At 44.4% G+C, this 18,407-nt stretch overlaps 1 protein-coding gene across 7 annotated transcripts in view; it reads right to left on the bottom strand.

Moving 5' to 3' along the window:
• PLCB2 (phospholipase C beta 2) overlaps positions 1–18,407 on the bottom strand; it is a 61,360-nt gene that overhangs the window by 12,498 nt on the left and 30,455 nt on the right. For 5 of the 7 annotated variants that reach the window (XR_008238850.1, XM_052812076.1, XM_052812077.1 and 2 more), the window contains 19 exons: positions 17,735–17,788; positions 15,068–15,143; positions 14,367–14,467; positions 13,493–13,659; positions 13,148–13,294; positions 12,670–12,827; positions 10,620–10,702; positions 10,137–10,221; positions 8,613–8,778; positions 7,651–7,748; positions 6,828–6,924; positions 5,831–5,915; positions 5,293–5,417; positions 4,076–4,230; positions 3,469–3,633; positions 2,266–2,365; positions 1,893–1,997; positions 808–893; positions 614–710 (listed from right to left, as the gene is read on the bottom strand). Coding sequence is in view for 5 of the 7 variants with exons in the window: in XM_052812076.1 (XP_052668036.1) it covers positions 614–710; positions 808–893; positions 1,893–1,997; positions 2,266–2,365; positions 3,469–3,633; positions 4,076–4,230; positions 5,293–5,417; positions 5,831–5,915; positions 6,828–6,924; positions 7,651–7,748; positions 8,613–8,778; positions 10,137–10,221; positions 10,620–10,702; positions 12,670–12,827; positions 13,148–13,294; positions 13,493–13,659; positions 14,367–14,467; positions 15,068–15,143; positions 17,735–17,788 (2,150 nt within the window). In the remaining 2 variants the exon portion in view is untranslated. Of the gene's footprint in view, positions 1–613; positions 711–807; positions 894–1,892; positions 1,998–2,265; positions 2,366–3,468; positions 3,634–4,075; positions 4,231–5,292; positions 5,418–5,830; positions 5,916–6,827; positions 6,925–7,650; positions 7,749–8,612; positions 8,779–10,136; positions 10,222–10,619; positions 10,703–12,669; positions 12,828–13,147; positions 13,295–13,492; positions 13,660–14,366; positions 14,468–15,067; positions 15,144–17,734; positions 17,789–18,407 lie in introns of those variants that run through there. The other 2 variants (XR_008238851.1, XM_052812079.1) reach the window with 2 other exon arrangements.

The following is an 18,407-nucleotide window of genomic DNA, read 5'->3' on the forward strand; positions in this document are numbered from 1 at the left end:
CAGCAAGGTATTATGGGATAAAACCAAGCCAGATCTTAAAACCTTTGTCTCAGAAATATCCAGAATTATCACATTTTTGCTCAAAATCAATATCCAACCTCCAATTTCACACTTAAGATGAAAGGCTACATCTCTGCCAGAGGCCCTGCTTCTTCCTTGGACAGTGGTTCCCTCTTAATGTAGTTATCTCCCAGGGAGCTCCGTGCTGATGCTGGAAAACTGAGGTCCTCTGTCAGAATCCTCAGCATATGTACAAGATAGCACAGGAAACAGCAGTACTACCCCAATACATTAGCCCTGCCTTGGAGGGGAAAGACTATATTCATGCCAGTTGGGCCTTCAGCTTGTTTCCTGGTATTCTCAGTAGATACCTGAGATTATTTTTCTGTTGTGGAGTAAAAGCAGTATGCATGTCACACACACTCCAGCCCAAGAGTCAAGGGATAACTACAACTTTTGCCATTAATGACAAGCACCAGAATTTAAGGTGGTGACTTGGCCTGAGAGGTTCTGACCCCATTACCAAGGATCTTCACCCTCCAGTGCTGTCTCTTCCCAGCCTTTTGAGTGTACAGGCTTTCCCTTCTACTTTTACCTCACCCCACAGCTTTACCTGCAGGACCATTAGAAAGAGGAGTGCTGAATTTCCCAGTGGAGTCTGGTATCCCGTTAGTTTCAGCAGATGGGAAGTTCCTCTGTGTGCCAAGCCTCTAAAACAAAGATCAGAAGTAAATCAAAGCTCAATTATTTCAGGCTGAATCGATACAACATGTTTTAGAGACAATGACAGAACTTGGAAAAACTTACCTCCACCGAGCCATCTTTTAGCTGAACTGATCTTTTGTCTTGCAGACTGAAGAACTTAATGGGGTTGGAGAGAGCAATAGTCAGATCTAGAAACAAAGAGGAGGTCTTTGCTTGGATTATCAAATAACTCATTGTACTCTGATTTTCCTTGCCTTCTGGTGTCCTTTCTGGCCTAGGACAGGAAATTGTGGAAAAGGGGTATTTTGTACTCTCTACTTGTAACAAGCTTCTCCCTGACAGCACAAAGGGAGGGGACCCTCTTCACCTCAGTCCCATTCTGAGGCGATGGCTTACCATTGATGTTTAGGGCAGCTCTATGAAGCTGAAAAGAGCATACTGCTCCCAAAATCCAAAGCCAGGTTAAGACTTTCCAAACCTGCACAGCTCCCTGCTCCAGTTCAAGTCCAATGCTGTATAAACCTGGTCTTTTTTACAAATATGTGTTAAAACCATCAATTTCACAGGATTTCCCCCATGAATAAGGTTCATTTGTATGAACACAGGGGAAGAGACAGTAAACATGAGAAGTATTCACAAGAACTTCTGTGGTTGATGCTGTTACATTCTGCATGGTTTTGTTGATGATTGTTAAAAAGTTTTGCTGTTACTACCTCCAGTGAGGTTTCTTTCCCGATTCATCTCTCGCTGTTTGACCATCCCCTTTTTAAAGGAAGATCACTGTATCTCAGTACCAGCAAGAACCTCCCTCTCTTCAAACAGGGGAGAACAACACTCCTGTGCTCCCTAAAACCCTATTCTTGTCAGTCCCTGATAGTTACCACCTCTGCACTCTAAGAAACCTCTCCCTGCCACTGAATAAAGGTAGTAAAGAGACCAACCCATTCCAAACAAAAGAGACAGTTCTTGGCCCATACTGGGAACCAGTCACAGTGCAAGCATCCACTCTCTTCTGATGAAAGCAAGGGCGTGACAGGATGCTGGCATGCACTCAGGTCCCACCCTGACAAGGAATTAAGGGTGCAGCAGGAAAGCACCAGGCTGGAAAATGCTTCTGGATCACAGTCTGGACAAAGCCAGAGCACCCCCCACACACCCCTCCCCACGCATTCTAACACATACTTTACCTGCCCAAGCATCAGGAACATAGTCCTTTATTTCCAGGTACACAAATAGAGAAGGCATGGTGAGTGGCATGTTACTTTCACTGCGGAGACAAACATGGTGATAGCCTGAAAACAGAAAGCAGAAGAGGTAAGCTGACAGAATGTCTGTCCCTTCTTGTCTGTGTGCTCCAACAGCAAAATAAAGTCTCTCTTTACAGAAGGGCACAGTGAATATATTATGGAATTAAGCCAAGGCTGTAATAGGATGAATTTGAAGGCTCCACTGCCTACAGGAATGGATATTAAGTAGCAAAACACACAGATGTTCATATCTCCTTTACAGCTGGATAAGTCTCAAGGGCACAAAAGCTGAAGGAATTTCCACAAAATTTACCTGAATGCACTGCAATAACAGGAATGACACGATGACCAATGAACTTCCCTCCTTCCTCCCAAGCCGCAATTTTGAGAGACGCCAACTCAGGCATCATGATCTAAGGAAAAAACAGAGTAAGGCACCAATGTCCTTACCTCTAACTCCTGACAGCATACTAGCTTCACTAGTAGAACTTTACTGTCTCCTCCTTCCAACAAAACAATGCTGTCTCTCCAAGGAAGTCACTGCCTATTTCTGCATCTTGTAATTTAAGGCTACAGTTTATCATGGACATAACTGAATTCACAGAAACTCCACAAAACACAGGCTTTTCAGAGGAGGGACTGCAGAGGATCACACGAGGGCAGTTTACCTAAAGAAAAAATGGGGCAACAAACCCTCCAAACCACAGCTTCCATGAAGCAATTCACCAGAGAAGGGAATGAACTTGGAAGGGTAATTTAGCAAGCATGCTAACTTTGCCATAAGGGCTCTTGCCTCCCTCTTCCCACATTTTTTTCTGCCATAAAATGAACTAAAAATTATTCTGCCAGAACTGAAGCCTAAAAAGTGCTTTCTGAAATGAGGATAATATTTATCTGCCGCATCCCAAGTAGGCTGAAAATATCTGCTATTTCACAGTGTGCTTGACGGAGATGAATTGTGTAACATGTCTTTTGCCTTTGTAACTTACTGCAGAAAGGCCAAACATTACTATCACCTTTGACTTAACCTCCCTGTACCCTGTAGCTGGATTAGTGACCACTGAATTCTTGTGAACAAACAGGGCAGCTTTCCGTATTCTGGCACAACTGAAAACCTCCAACTGGTCCCTTTACTCCTCCAGTTTGTCTGTTTCTCATTTACAGTTTAACCACAGACATTCAGTTCCTTTCTGCTTCCTGGTGCTTGAAGTTTTCAAAGCTGATTAGTCAATTCAGTCTGAAGTGCATCACAAATGGAAGACTGTTGATGCCTGTTATTTCCAGAAATGTTCCCAGCTACCCCTTTTCTGTTCAGGGAGATACTGATGGAGAGTTATTTTGGATATTGTTGTTTGGATATTATCTGAGAGCGCAACACGTAACACCTTGTGTGTCTAAAGCTGTGACTGAGATCTCCAGGAGTCACTTCTGTTGTCACTGGCCTCTCAAGAGGCAGTGCTTGGGGCCAACAGGATCTTTAAGGAGCTCTGTCTAAATTACTATCAAATGTTATTACCTTTTCAAAAACAAAAGCCTCCTCTTTCCACACAGGGTTAATGGAATTAGCAGTGGAGGTCAGTTTGGTTCTGTATTTGCGTTTTGTGTCCCTTGGCAACCCGAACAGCTCTACTTCCACATATGTCTTCACACTGCGGTCTGAGAGGAACTGACCAGAGAGTATCTATGAACAAGCAGAAAACGTAATTAGCAACTGCTGAAAAGAATAAAACAGAAGAACCCACCCATACCTTCACCCCAAAGTCACTCGCCTGCCCCAAAACATCTTTTCTGCTGCAGCTTCCAATCCACAATAGGCTTTTCTTTTACCTCCACCCATGTTTCTTGCTTCAGCACTTCTCCAAACTCCTCCCTCCCCATCATCACAGCCTTGGCTTCTTCTGTGTGGCAGATGCTAATTTTCCATTTTCATGCGATTATGATTAATTTAAAATAGTGAAAAGACTGGGAGTTGCCATGGTAACACTCTCCCACAGGACTCTCTGGGTTCATTTGCCACTAAGAACTCTACTGGGTAATAAATAGCATGGACATGGATGCCAGTTATATATGTGGTGCCAGGAACTGGCTGTCAGGGGAGGAACAGCACCACGGTTTGTACTTGCCGTGACAGACAGGGTACTTGCCACCACCACGTCCATGCGGTCCACAGAGAAGGGGTCAAACTGCTTGTCTGGACGCCGCATGAATTCATGCTTGAGCAGATAGCCACACTGGCCATTGAACTCAAACAGAGCCATGTTCTGCTGCATAGGGACATCTGAGATACAGAGGAACACAGTGAGAAAAATTTCTGTTGGGCCTCATCAGGTGGCTTGCATGCTATGAGTGAGCTGAAATATGCTGTACTTTCACAGCCCCTGCTAGCCAAAGGCTCACAAAGCCATTTCAGAAACTAATCAAGCCTCTCAGCACCCTACAGGGAAAAATATTACGGCAGCTGTTGTAAGAAAGGTAAGTGGTTTGCTTATGATTGCACCGTAAGTCATGGGTAGAACTAAATTAAAACCTACTTTAAGAAGTATCCGCTATTTCTGGGTGTGAAATAGTTGTCTGAACCCCTCTACTCCTTCCCCCTTTCATTTTGCACCTCCTCTCAGTCCATCTTCTCCTCTGCCTGTTCTCTTGAGAACACTGCTTGTGGTCTCTGCAGCTGTCTTCAATGAGATATCCTCTTCATAACCAATCTCTCACTCTCTCCCTTTTAAAGTTGCTTCTTTTTCTCTCCTACTGATCCTACAGCTAGTCTCCTACACTCTCTATACGCAAAACACTCCTCTGAGGAAGGAAGAGGGGTAAAGAATAGCTTTCTCTGGAGGCTTTTCTTTCCTTCTCATGCTGGTTGTGCAGCAAGGAAAGGCCCTTCTTCCCTGTTCAGGTCAAAATACTGGAAATAATAGCACAGACAGGCCAGTCCTGTAGCCAGATGGAGCTCTGCCTGCTGCCTTGCAAAAGAGGAAGCAATTCAGGGGAAGCAGGAGCTTCTGATGCATTCAGGCACATTATTTAGTCTGACATCATGTTACAGGACAGCCAGAGACAGTACCCAGACACTGGATGACAGCAAGTCCATGTATGTGTGTGTGCACTAGTGTGTAGGACCGGCATCCCAGACACTGTATGCTAGGTTTGTGCTGGGCCTAGAAAAGTGCTTTTGGTCTGTGGGAGATGGAGTCAAAGAACACTACCACTTTGGGAGAAGGCACACAGAATAAATGAATTCAGGGAAACAGCAGCAGTAGGAAATAGCAGCAAAGGAAAAGACAGTGAATGTGAGCACACAGTCTCACCCACTTAAGCTGGAGGACAATGTGACACTCACCCATGGTCTGGAAGTTCAGTGCCACCATCTGACAGCCGACATTCCAGAACATCTGGGGCATGTAATTAGAGGAGTCCATCCGGGTGCCTTTGGGGTAAATCCGGCTCATCTGTCGCTTGTTGTATCTACAGTTGCTCTATTGGAAACAAGTCTGGAGCACTCCTTGTGTACCCTGGGGCTAGCTCACATATTCAGATTATGAAAATTGTTGGTTAAGCTCTGTTACCAAATGCTCAGAGCGTTCCAGACAAGAAGTAAGAGAGGCCCTGGCAACAACAGGCTCCCTTCCCATACCCTTTCCACTTGAGGACAAGCACCTGGCAGCCTTGGAATTCACTACAGCAGGAATCTCTCTGAATAGCTCCCAAGCCACCCTGGAAGATCCCACGTCTCTAGCACCTGCACAGTTTCTATCTCTGATGAAGAGTTTACCAGGTCCTGAAACCAGTTGGATATGCCTCAGCCTTACCCAAGCTTCAGATTAGCTCTCATACACCATACAACCAACTACACTGGACAAAGGTTGCCAAAAGGATACTCTACAAACTGTGTAGGGAACTTGGTTAGTAGATCGTAAGCCTTCAGCTCTGTGAAGGAAGAGATGACGTAACTCCGGTTCTTCTCTAGAAACAGGAGATAGGAAAGCATTTAGAAGAAAAGCATGCCCAGCCCCCATTCTGTGTGTGGGGACTAATGGACCCAAGAAGCACTTGGCCTGTTTACTCCCAATTTCTATCAGGTACTGTTTTCTATCAAGGCAATTTATCTTTCTCTGGTCCCTTGAAAAGGGACTGAAGAATAATGCTCCATAAAAGGTGATTTATGTTTACCAGGGAGACAGTGGTTGTGCACTACAGGACAGGAACTTCATGGAGTACAGACAGGATTGGCTTGCAAAGCTTAAATGGCAATAATTTTGGCCATCTCTTCCTGGATTTCCATGACATTTAGAGAGTAGCTCCTGCCTGGAGTTTGAGTTCCAAGTAAATCCAAATATTCAAAGTCTTGCACAAAGTTCGTTATTTTGTCAAGTTTCCCCTTCTTCACTCCCCTGTTGTTTAATTTTTCTTTTCTTTGTTTCATCAAAGCAGCTCACTCAAAGTTAGACCCAAATGTGGGAACTGTTTAGAGGAACCTATTGTGTATAAAGAAATTGCCTGCATTTTCAGTGTTTCAGATGTTTCTCTGTCCAATCACCACAGTCACATACATTAGGAAAAGCTGGGCTCAACCCTGCCCTCAGAAGCAGCTCAGCAAGCCCACAGAGATGTCACTGGCCTCTAGGCTGTTTCTTTTCATCTGCACTCATATAACTGGGAGCAGTATCTGACATATCTGTCTTGTCCTTACCAATTCCTTACTACAGGGAGGAGGGCAGAAGGGAAGTGTTAGTGACCATGTGCATGTTGTGGGAGAGAGAGAACACAACAGAAAACGGGTGAAAGCAAGTCAGGGAGAACAGCAGCATCTGAAAGCACTATTCTCCTGGTCGAATGGAAATGCTTGGGATTCTGAAAGGACTGAATTTGACTTACGGGCAGAGACTTCAAAGGAGTCAAATTTGATAGGCTGTATGTAATTAACTAGGCTGGACATTTCCTCATACGCTGTCACTTCCAAACCAGCAGTGCCCTGAACAGAAAAAATCCAAAAGACGGCAGATGAAGAGACCTTTCCTAGAGGTGAAACAAAACACACCTGGGCTTCACAGTCAAAGAACTCTGGTCACTGCCCTGACCAGAAGACACCAGTTTCTTTGGCTTTCTGGTCCTACAGTTACATTGTGGGCAGCATAGTTGGGGGTGCAGTTTCAAAGTAGCTTGGCAAAAACTGAAACTGAGGCATATGGAGAGGTATTGGTATGTAAGAAGCCCAGGACCTCTTTAACCTCTCAAAGCATGAAGTCTAGGACAAACCGGGGATGTTGTTTTCCCTCCTTGCTGAGTGACACTAGGAAGATGGAAATTGGAAATGAATTTTTTTTATTCAAGGGAATGCTGAACTCCTCCTTCCCTCTTCAGCAGCAGCACTTCATGTTTTGGTAACAACTTTTATCACACTAGGGCTACTAAGCCTCTTCAAACACCCTGAAGACAAACAATTATCTCCAAATCATGCAGAATATCAAAGGCAGAGTCAGAAATAACAACTCTTCTGCCATATTCTCTATGCTTACAACATAATTTCTCTTATTCGGTTTCTCCTGCAAAAGTCATGTTGCACAGGGGAAGGATTGGTTATAGCACAGTTCATTCCCCTTTGCATTTTGGGTTCATCTCTATTCAATACAGTGAGGCCCAGAGAAAACTGGAGGCCAGATAAGAAACAGAAAAGGAACAGAAACAACAGTGACAGTACCTCATCTGACTGCATCTTTTTAATTTCCTCTTCATCCAGGTTTCCAAGAAGTACATCCTCTTCCTCCGGTTCCTCTTCAGCCCCATCACCTGCCCAGACTAAGCACACACAGCCCACATCAGTAGTATATATCAGTAGCACACTGAGACAAGACATTGCAGATTGCTAGCAATTGAAAGCTCTGCAAATCCTCACAACCAAGTCACGCAGGAACAGTAAGTGGAAGAATCATACAATTTTATTAGCCAAATCCAAATATGAACTAGGAGACTCTGGACTACCACACTCAAGAGACCAAATCATTCCTCCTGCAGGCTTCCCTCATACCCCAAGAGTAACAATCACAGTGCTGTTTTCCCCACCAAGGTCACACACATTTGTGGGAATAAATGTTCATTTCTAGGTGCTCTATGGTGGCGCTCACCTTGTCTTCATATGACTTCATGCGCTCCTATCATGACAGGGACTGAAAATTCACTGTTCTATCATAGGTTCCCTGAGCCCAAGGGTTGACAGCCTTGAGACTGGAGGAAGAGAGGAGACCGGGGCTGAAGGTTCTATAAACCTTCAAGAACCTCAGGGTGAAGAACTAAGCCATGCTGGATTTGTGGTTATTAGAGAGCTACAAGCAGTAGAAAATTATCCACCCTTCCATAAAACCAATAGCTAGTGTGTATCAGTGAATTACCAACTCATGCAGCCATATGCCTCAGAGTAGGCAGAAGAGTTGACTGATGGGCAGGGCTTATGTTGATTGTCTCTTTTGGTTGGAATGAAGTCTTTGAAAATATTCTGAAGATTTAATTTCTCTTCCAACCTTATGCTGCTTCTTGAGGTAACTGAATTAATGACTAGTAGTGGCTTGCCTCAAGCTAATTTGGGGTGATTTGGAAAGTCTCCAGTGGGCCAGACTTGCTCATCTAGCTATACTAGTCCCATTTTCCCTTCAGATGTACCAGTACCTTCAGCATCCATAGGGGCTGGCTGCTCGATGATTTCTGGTTCCACATTCCTCCCTTTCTTCAGAGAGTTCTGCCTCTTCCCAGATATAGATTGGTTCTTTTTGTTCTTAATCAAGATTTTCCCTAAGAGATCCTTAGGACTTGGCAGAGGAACTCCTGGCTTCAGCTGCAACAGATGAACTTCAGACTGAATTTTCATCACAAAGACAGAATCCAAACACTCATCTCTCCTGTCCCTCCCAGTACTATTCCTCTGGTCATTTACTTGTGCATGGACGCATCTCTCACCCACTGTATAATTTCTCCATCTGCTGCCATATCCCACTATATCTATGCAGATTTTTCCTAAGACTTCACCTTTGGTTTCAGACCAGGATTTTGCACCTCTCAGCCCTCTCATGTTCTGCTGCCTGCACATGCCATGCTGTTCCCAGCCACCTATCCTGTACCACAGCTAAAAAAAAAAAAAAAAAAAAAAAATCTATATGGCCTGAAGGCATCCACACACCTCTGGCTTTCACATTCCACCTACTTCTCTCATTATCCCAGAGCCTCAGACCTAGATCAGCACTCGGGCCATATTCAAACACTCTGCCTGCAGCAGATTTGAAAAAAAGATCCCAGAGTAGGTGGCTCAAGACAAGGATGTGTGACTCAGACTGTGCTTCTAGCCCTACACTCCCTGTACAGATAGCATCAGGCCTATTATTAATTTAGCTAATAGCCTGAACTGTTTCTCCCCATACACACCCTGTTTCTCCCTATTGGCTGGACAAGGACATGGGTCTGGACAGTGGGCAACTGCTGATTTGCTCACTGCTGCTTTTCAGCTCTTCTTTTGATCTCAGTGCTTTAAAATAGATGCTGGGGCTAGGTGTCTCAGCTCCCCCCCTCCACTACATATCCCAAGGAACTGCCTCATGCTTTGTTGCAGAACAGAGGCACTGCCTGTTATTTGTAAATGAGTGTCCATTTGCAAGGAAGCTGAAGTAGCAATGTGCATGGGGATCACCAAGGATGTCACTGCGTCCACAAAAATACATGATTGTACAAGCAAGCTGATGACTAGGGTCAAACAGATTGGGAGCTTTACTCAGCTGTTCTGAGCACAAAGCTATGCATGTCACTGACTTGTCCATCTATGCCTGGAAGGGAGTATTTCCAGGTTGGAAGCAGGAATTGAGAAGCATTGGTAGGAAAGTCCTGAAATGCTACTAAGCCCTTGTTCCTGTTTCTTTCCAAAGCAAGTGCTGGCAGAGAGATTTGAAACAGTACCATGTACAAAAATACACTGACACATCTTGGTACAACTGATATGACTTGGCTACCTAGAGGTCAAGTTTCCAAAGTCACTCATGTCACAGAGCGTTAAATAAGAGCAGAATCAGGCAAGTGCATAGGAAAACCTCTGCAACTGAGAGGTCTTCCATCCACTTACGATGCTCATGCCTATGACCCAGGCTTATTTGTCCATGGCATCATGAAAGACCTCTCCACTAGCCTCCTTCCCCAACTCCCACTTACTGGGTATTTTTCCAGCGGCTCTGTCAGCAGCATATCTCCAAATATGGTTCGGCAGTACTCAGCCATCTTCGCCTGCTGCTTGGGCCTAATCAACAAAGAGATCAAGCAGGAGTGAACAGGAAAACAGATGCCCATATCCGGAGCTTGGCATGAACAACCACCTCAAGATCTATGTACTCTACACAGAAAACCATCTCTTGCCTTCACTCAGACAGCTATGCAGATCCTGAAGTTCCTTCCCAGGCCAACTACCATTTGTTCATACTCTGCCATCCCGAGCTAAAAGGCTGCACAACTGTTGTCAGTCTCACTCTACAGCTTATAGCTCATCTTTCAGCTCTGACCCACCTCCAGTTGCTTCAGAAATCTCAATCAATGTTTCATTTCAGCTCAGGCACTCACTTAAAACCCAGCAGCCCTTGCTTGTATACTTTTTGCTCTGGACAGCAGAGAACACAATTCTCCCAATCACTAGATACTCACGAGTCCACATGGTTCTCAAAGGACAGGATGACAGGGTAGAGAGATGTTTTAAAAGCACTTTCTGCAATGGCCTCAATGGCATCCTAAATGAGAGGCAATGGTCAGAGAAAAGATCAGCACTCATTAATAACAGAGACATGCAGCTGACCTCCTGCTGAATGGATTCCAAACTGATCATTGTCAGGAGCTTCTTTTTAAAGTAACTAAACTCCTCCCAGTAAGAAGGTGAGAAGTGTCATCTTTTTCATACCTGCCTGGATTTCCAGCTCCAGAGGATACAACATGCAGCTAAACTCAATAGCTTGCATAAAAAAATGAAGCTGAAGATGTAAGAATATGCTTTTTTTTTGTTGTTACATAGTTCAGTGTATACATAAACAAATGTGAAAGCAGAAAGGCAAGCCACTGCCCCATGCACTTTGAATTGGTAGAGAAAGGTGTATGCAGCACCAGATTGAACTGCTTCAAACGCTATTTATACTTACCTCTGAAACTGTCCAATTTTGTATCATTTCACCTGCTTATAAAATCCTTCTGTCTAGCAGCAAACTGGAACGTTCAGTAACCAGCAGTGCTGACATTTCAAATGCAAATACCATGGAAACGTTCTCAGCATTAATGATGTAAGAAAAAATAAACATATTTTCCCCAAGCCCCTGTTAAACTGTGACAAACTTTCCACTGTTTTCTTTAATGGTGCTGCTAATTGACATGGTAAAGAAGAGTCATTTGCTCCGTTGCAATTACAGTCCCCTACTCCCCCCAAAATCCTGGTTCAACCATGATCTTAGCACTGAGGGAGGCTGCCACAGCTGCTCCTGCATGGACCACTTGGACTTTCTATCACAGAAACCCGCAAGGTTCAGAGGAGTAGAAGCTACAGAAAAAGCTACTGGCCACAGGCAATGGTAGAAAAGGGAGAGAAGTGTGGAGGGAAAGATCTACGTATTATGTAAAACTAAAACCTGGGCACATGCTGCGTTAACAGGTTGTAATTTCCTTCAGGTAGTCACATGCTTTAGCAGAACTCTGCAATTACCACAGTTACAGCTGTCATTATTTCTCCTAACTGTAGTGAACTGCTGTGCAAAAAACAGCAGTGGTACTACAGGATTTGGGAAATTACTGACACTGAATACGACAATACCTCTGATCTTAAAGACTGGGGTTTTTTTTCCCCCCACATAAGTATTTTAGTAATAGTGAAGTGTGGGAACTGGGGGGAAGATACGGAATAAGAATAAATAGCTTTAAAAAGAATCTAAAGTGCCTCTGCCTGTTGGTAGCAGCTGTGTAAAGGAATGCAGAAAAAAAATAAGTGCGGTGCATTGATTTTTAACCTGCAAGCTGTTTGTAAGTTCTGTGGTTAAATGCCCTGTATTTCCAAGAGAGAAGTAGGCTTTGCACTGTGCTTCTGAACCCTGGGAGCTGAATCCTCAGGGAAGCCATCTGCCCAGCATGGTAGAGGGCAGTTGCTCCACTGAACACGTTCCACACACTCATGTAATTAGGAAGTAACTGAAACCTGTATTCTTCCAAAGCGCCACCATGTGAGGCTGTAAGCCACAGAAACCTGCTGTAGACCAGTTAGAAGATAAACTCATTTTAACCGTTTGGTTTCTAAAAGCCATCGTTTGTTTCTCTGACGTGCATGCATCCATAAATCCACCATCCTCATGCAACTTTCTGTCCATACATCCATCTTGCTACACAGCCATATGTGCGCAGGCATGTCTACTCAACCATCTCTCCATCACTTCTACATGACTGCCTGCACTTTCCTCATTCATTCATCTTCATCTAGCTAACAACCTCTCTTCTAGGCCTCCCACTCCAAAAACGTACACAAACTCCAACCTATTGCGTATTTGTTCATCTTTCATTCTGTCTTACACTTCATTCACTTGGCATCCTGCCATCAATCTTCTCCTCTCCAATATCTTTGCCCTCAGCCCATCCATTTGACAGTTCCCTCAGCCAGCCTCCTCAAACAGAGATCAGTCTAAAAACAAGCAGGGGAAAGCATGTATGGAGAAAACTCTTTCCATACCTTGAAGAGGATCTCAGTTGTCATGGTGAACCCATGAGTGATGATTGGCTCCTCATCCGGGGGACGGCCCTTCCAGCAATCCAGCTCCACGCAGCGGCAGCCAGCCAGCAGCGTCTGGCGATACATTTCAGGAGATGAGATCCCAGAAAACTGACCAGCTGGAGGACAGCAGAAGGAGAGAGGCTCAACGTTAGCTACTCATATGGGACGGTTTCTGCATAAACCAGAGCAACAGAACTCTCTGCCATCCTTGAGCAGGTGTATGTGGCAGACTGACAAGATGGTTTTGGTTACAGGGAGACATTTCTTCTTCTTACACAGCATTTAAGTGCCAAGCCCCTCAGAGTGCATTACAGCCCTCAGCCCTCCAATATTCAGGGCAGATACATCTGCCTGACTGATTGTCAGTATCATTCATCCATCCGCTGTGGTGGTACGTATGCGTTAGAGCTGAGGCAGACTCTGGAACTGCCCATACCTGTTAAATATGTGTTGTGTGATGAATTGATGAAGTAGTGTGAGAGTGGCTGGGTCATGTCCTGGTACAGCTGCAATTTGTCCAGTGCTATCACATTGTTCTCAGGGCCACAGAGAAACCAGACCATCCCCTCTGGAGACAACTGCCCTACAAAGAAAGCAAAGCTGTTAACAGTACCAAAACCAAATGGTTCTGGCATCTCCTTGCCAGTGCACTGCAACACAGGGACTCATGAGAATCAGGCTGACTGCTCCCCTGGGAAAGTCAGGGTAGCAGAAGGTGCAGGATGCTCTGCTATTTTCATACTATCTTTGTAGGAAGACTTTTGGGCTGAACAAGGCTCACCTCTCTGGATGTTAATCCCACTGGGCTCATACTTCTCTATCAGGCTCTGCACCTGCTCAGGTTTGGCTGGTGGGAAGAGGATGTCATTGAGGCGAGAGTCTCGCTGCTTCTTGTTGATAAACTTTGCCAAGTGCTCTTTGGTCATGTAGGGCTTTGCTTTTAAATGGCTAAGGTGAGAGAATTACAGAGGAGCAGAGGTAAGGCCTGTGTATTACCCAGAAAACCTTTTCACAAAAAAGAGATTGGTCCTTCCTCAGGTTAGCAGTGGGTGTCCACCTCCCTGGGCCCACAATTTTCTGTTTTGTCTACATTTCTTCCCATAAATGATGCTTCCCACTGTGGCCTATCTTCTTCCTCACTAATTCAATACTGTGAAGAGGCTGTACTGAGGGGAGCACAAAGCGTATTTTGAGCCTCTGACTCAAACTCTAAAAGGACTTGAATTTCAGAGCACACCAAATTGCTTGCCCTATGAAATCAAGTCCATTTAAGAAGTCACAGATTTAGCTACTTGAAAAAAAAAAAAAAAGTCACTGGCTACTTGTGAGGATCTATGGTTCTCATGCTGTGCATAGCCTTGTTTGGGGCTAGCCACAAGCAGTATCACATTAGCATGATCTACTGTTAAGCAGGAATCAGCCCTCCTGACGGTGACAGTTAAGAGTCCTTGCAGCACAGTGAGGTCTCATCCTTTTTATTCACGCTGTGAGTGAAAGTGTTACGTTCACTGGCACTGTTTTGTGACCTGGGTTCCTGCCCTTCTAAGGCTTGAGACCAGACAAAGGACATAGCATAAAATCCCCTCGCCCCTCCTTTTTGCCTCTCTTTTGCCACAAGAGATCAAGTTCTCTGCTGTGGCTTAAGGGAAACTTACTGTGAGGTAAATATCTCATCAATCTCAGGCCGTGGACACAGATTCATGAGGAAAGTTTTATACACTGTCTCAGGGAAGTCCTCTGGGTTGATGGCATCATTCTGAGAATGCAACAAAGACATGTCAGTATCACAAACTCATGATGGCTTTCACCTCTCCATTAACACCCACAGTCCAGCACTTGTTTGTGACAATGCAAGTAAGCGACTGGAACATCTGGCAAGGTGTTTAGGAAAGAACAGATGGAGTGGAGAAGCACCATAATACCCTATTTTAGAACGGACAGTTATTTAAACTGTCCCTTGGTGCCTCTTGTGTGATGGTATAAAGCTAAAGCTTGATGCAGCAGTAGGAGCTGTCAGAGCCTTGGATTGTACTCTGCAGGCTGGTAGAAGCACCAAGATTAACTGTCAGATCTGTTGCTTCAAAGAGAAAACAGTGACACAGGTAGAAGGGAACATGCTGCTTCTTGTGCCACATACTGCAAGTGATGGAGTCGCAAGCATTACTGCAATACGAACAGTAAGAATTGATCCTAGCAGGCTTGCAGTTAAGGCATGACAGCTAGTGGTAAGGAAAAGGTTTCACAGCAACGAAGAGCATCTGGGCTGATGATTTTTTCATACCCAAGGGCAACACGGTCAGGGTAGGCAAATATTCTCAAACTAACGATACCTTTGGCTACCTAGCAAAACCCTTACCTTGCCCTTTGGAAGATGACAAGCGGTTAATGCTGCTTCAACCCTCTTCCTGTCTGCAGGAAACATCTGAAAAATACTGACCAGACAGGGGAAAAAAGAAATCACCACAACATAGCAGAAGTGAATTCAGAAAGCCTGGGTTTGGGTGCCTGGGAGCTGCAGCCAGAATGCAAGACACTCAAAATGCACAGCAAAGGAGACTGACAGGAAGACTGTAAACATGAACCAGAGAAAAAAACACAGTGTTTCTCCAAAGGAGTAACTGATGCACCAAGTCTTATATACCTACAGTGGATTTTTTGACTGCTGCCTTAATACAGAAGTTCTGTGTTTCTGCTGTGGACTCTGTGAGAGCCCTGTCACTAAACTGCATCAGCTTACTCTCCAAACCCTCTTCACTGCCCTCCCCCTGCCCCTCTTGGAGGTGCCCCCTGTGGTAGCAAGCCTCATACCACAATTCCTCAGGACACTTCCCTCCACAAGATGCTATCCCATGTGGTAGCTGGCATTAGCAAGGAATAACTTTGTAGTCTAGACAACATTCAAAAAAAAAAAAAAATCAAACAAACATTGTGCACATTTGCTACTTTGAAAAAAGGCAAAATTTTCTGGAACCAAAGGCTTTCCATGAATTCAAGGAACAAACTCATTACACAGGCAAGAAGCCGGTATACTACATGACAGAAGCACAAAAGTCTGCTGCTGCAGAAACCAAAGCTCACCTCCAATTTAGAAAGCTGGGTACTGGTCTGCAGGGCAGAATTCACTTGGTCAAGCCTTTAGCATAAAGCAGCCTCTTTGCTGCACTATGGAATAGCAACAATAACTGAACTCTCCCTACTGTCAGAATATCCCAGTCAGCAGCAATGAGGTCTCCTCTGTGGATAAATTTAGATGTCAGCTCTATTAAGCTCCTGGCATCACAGCTGCTTACAGCCAAAAAGGGGAACAAAAAGTGCCAAGTGTGTTGACAGGTGGAAGAGCATTCAGTGGGAGCTGCAGCAGACTTATGCAAACTCAGTGCATATTGGTTCCCAAGCTTCCCTTTGCAAGGCAAAAATTGCAGCACCCTTGTTATGATTCAAGAGGGAATTAAATGTCCAAAGAGAAAGGCAGATGCTCAGTGGAATTTTCAGAAGAATCAGACATGGAGTTTTGAAAGCCTTACATATATCTGCACCTGGAGATACTGAATATTTTTATAAATCTGGCTCTTAATTTGGACTATTTAATGGTCTAATGCTTTATACAGTAAAGCATTTTTACCACACTGCAAGACAGACAGACGAGGGCATTGAAGAGAGGTACAGCCTGTACCAGATATTTTCTCTAGCTTATTTCAGAAGAATAAGCTGCTTTCTCTCTGCAGTAATGCTACCTTGCTTGCATTTTAAAGATCAATTCAAAATACTCTTCCCTAGTGTGAGTTATTCATTAAAGACCTATACATTTTTAAAAGCCCTTTGATGAATACACTGGTTTCTGCCAGAATGAAATTCTGCTGGTTGGTGGTTTAGAAAACAAACAACAGAAAATGTTTATTGTAGAATACTGGTCAACCATCCAGGAGCCCATTTAGCAAGCATAGACAATCTAGAATCGCTATGCAACATAACACACAGTAGGTAGCATATTTATTACAGGTGATTAGCGCTTGCCTCTTGTGATGCTATAACACAGCATAAACCTACAAGCAGAGTGGTTCAAGACTTCCCAGTGAATACCCACAAATGCACTATCTGCAGGTCCTTATACTTAAAACAAAAGATAATTTATGCACCCAAAAAGGAATTCAACATGGCAGTGCAGCCTTTTGTCACTCATTCATGACTTGAATCAACATGGAGGAGCCATAGGATCAGTCATGGAGTGATTTTACTAGGGAAGACACTGAGTGGCACAAAATCAATTCTCGATTTATGCCGTGCAGTGCAGGGGGGAAGTAATAGGCTGGTCTTTCCTTCAGCAAAGCAGCCTTGGCTTATTCTAATGGCAGTACTAGCCTGACGCACAAAGCCGACCGTGGGGAAAGTGAAGTGCAAGTCTCCACTGTTCCGTACTTGAACCAGCATTAACATTGGCCCAGACGTTTGCCCTCAAAGGCTGTTTCCCTCTCATGCACACCCAGAGTAAAGACTGAGGGGAGCGGAATTACACCAGTGGAGAACGGTTGTAGTGGTCACATGTGAAGGAGACAAGCAAAAGCAATGGACCCCTACTTCAGGCTAGCCTGGGAGTCAAGCAAAAAGTTCTCCAAATACAGAACTCCTTATATGAAAGGTAAAATGAGTCCTACGCCTCAGCCACCTTTCAAATCATGTTTGCAAAGCAATCTATGATCAGAATTTTACTGAAGTTGCTTGGTATTGTTGATTATTTCTTGGCAACAGCCAGGAAGTGAAATCCATGGCTGTTTAAGGCAATTTCTTGCTGTAGTTGAAGGCCACAAAGGTCTCCTTTCCAGACCCAAATTATGTCCCAGGCCCTTCCCTGGGAGGCACCTAGGTGCAGCAGGAGTCCTTCCATGGCCTGAATCTGGAGGGAATGATCTCTACCTCTTAGGTGCAGAAAGAGAAGGCAGCTGAAGCCATTGGGCAATCATCCTCTTACAAGCTGCTCTGCCTTTAGTCTGACTGCACACACAATAAAACAAATATCCATACTCACTTCCTGACAGGAATTTTCCCCTCTGCATTAAGCTGCATCTTCAGCTTCACCAGGCTGTGAAAAAACACAAGATTATGAAAATGCACTTGTACAATCTTAGAGATCCTATTCAGTAAGGAGAAAGAAAAAAATATGCAATTGGGAAAACAATCTAACAGTTAAATGAAAATCAGACCAATCCTACAGACCATCAGCTTAACCTCAGACAACCTGTTCCTGTTTCTTGGGAAGGACAAACCAGCAAATTATAAGAGCTTAGATATCAGCAATATTTCTCTGAAACATAAGATATAGATATGAGATAATGATATCTCCTATTATTTAGTGTTCCTCAGTGATCCCAGATTGCCAACCAAACAGTATGAGAGAGCAAAGAAAAAGAGGCAGCACTTTGTTGGGTGAGTGCTGTGACTGTGGTGGGACACATTTGAGGCTCAGAATTTCAGTTTCTGTAATACCACATGTGTGTTTGACTGGCTCGAGCACTTCTGCGCCAGTCAGTTGTCATGCAACATATGGCTCAAGTACCAACTCCCCTACCTGTGCCTTGGGGCTCCTGAGCTGACACAGGACTTGTTTTGGAGGCTGCCAAAGGACCTGGATGCTAAGAAGCCTTTTCTTTCTAGTACAGACAGAAAGGGCAGGACAAGAACGTTTCAGAGAACAATGTTTG

This window comes from Harpia harpyja, chromosome 16 (assembly GCF_026419915.1).
Source record: "Harpia harpyja isolate bHarHar1 chromosome 16, bHarHar1 primary haplotype, whole genome shotgun sequence".
In the NCBI taxonomy this organism is placed as follows: Eukaryota; Metazoa; Chordata; class Aves; order Accipitriformes; family Accipitridae; genus Harpia; species Harpia harpyja.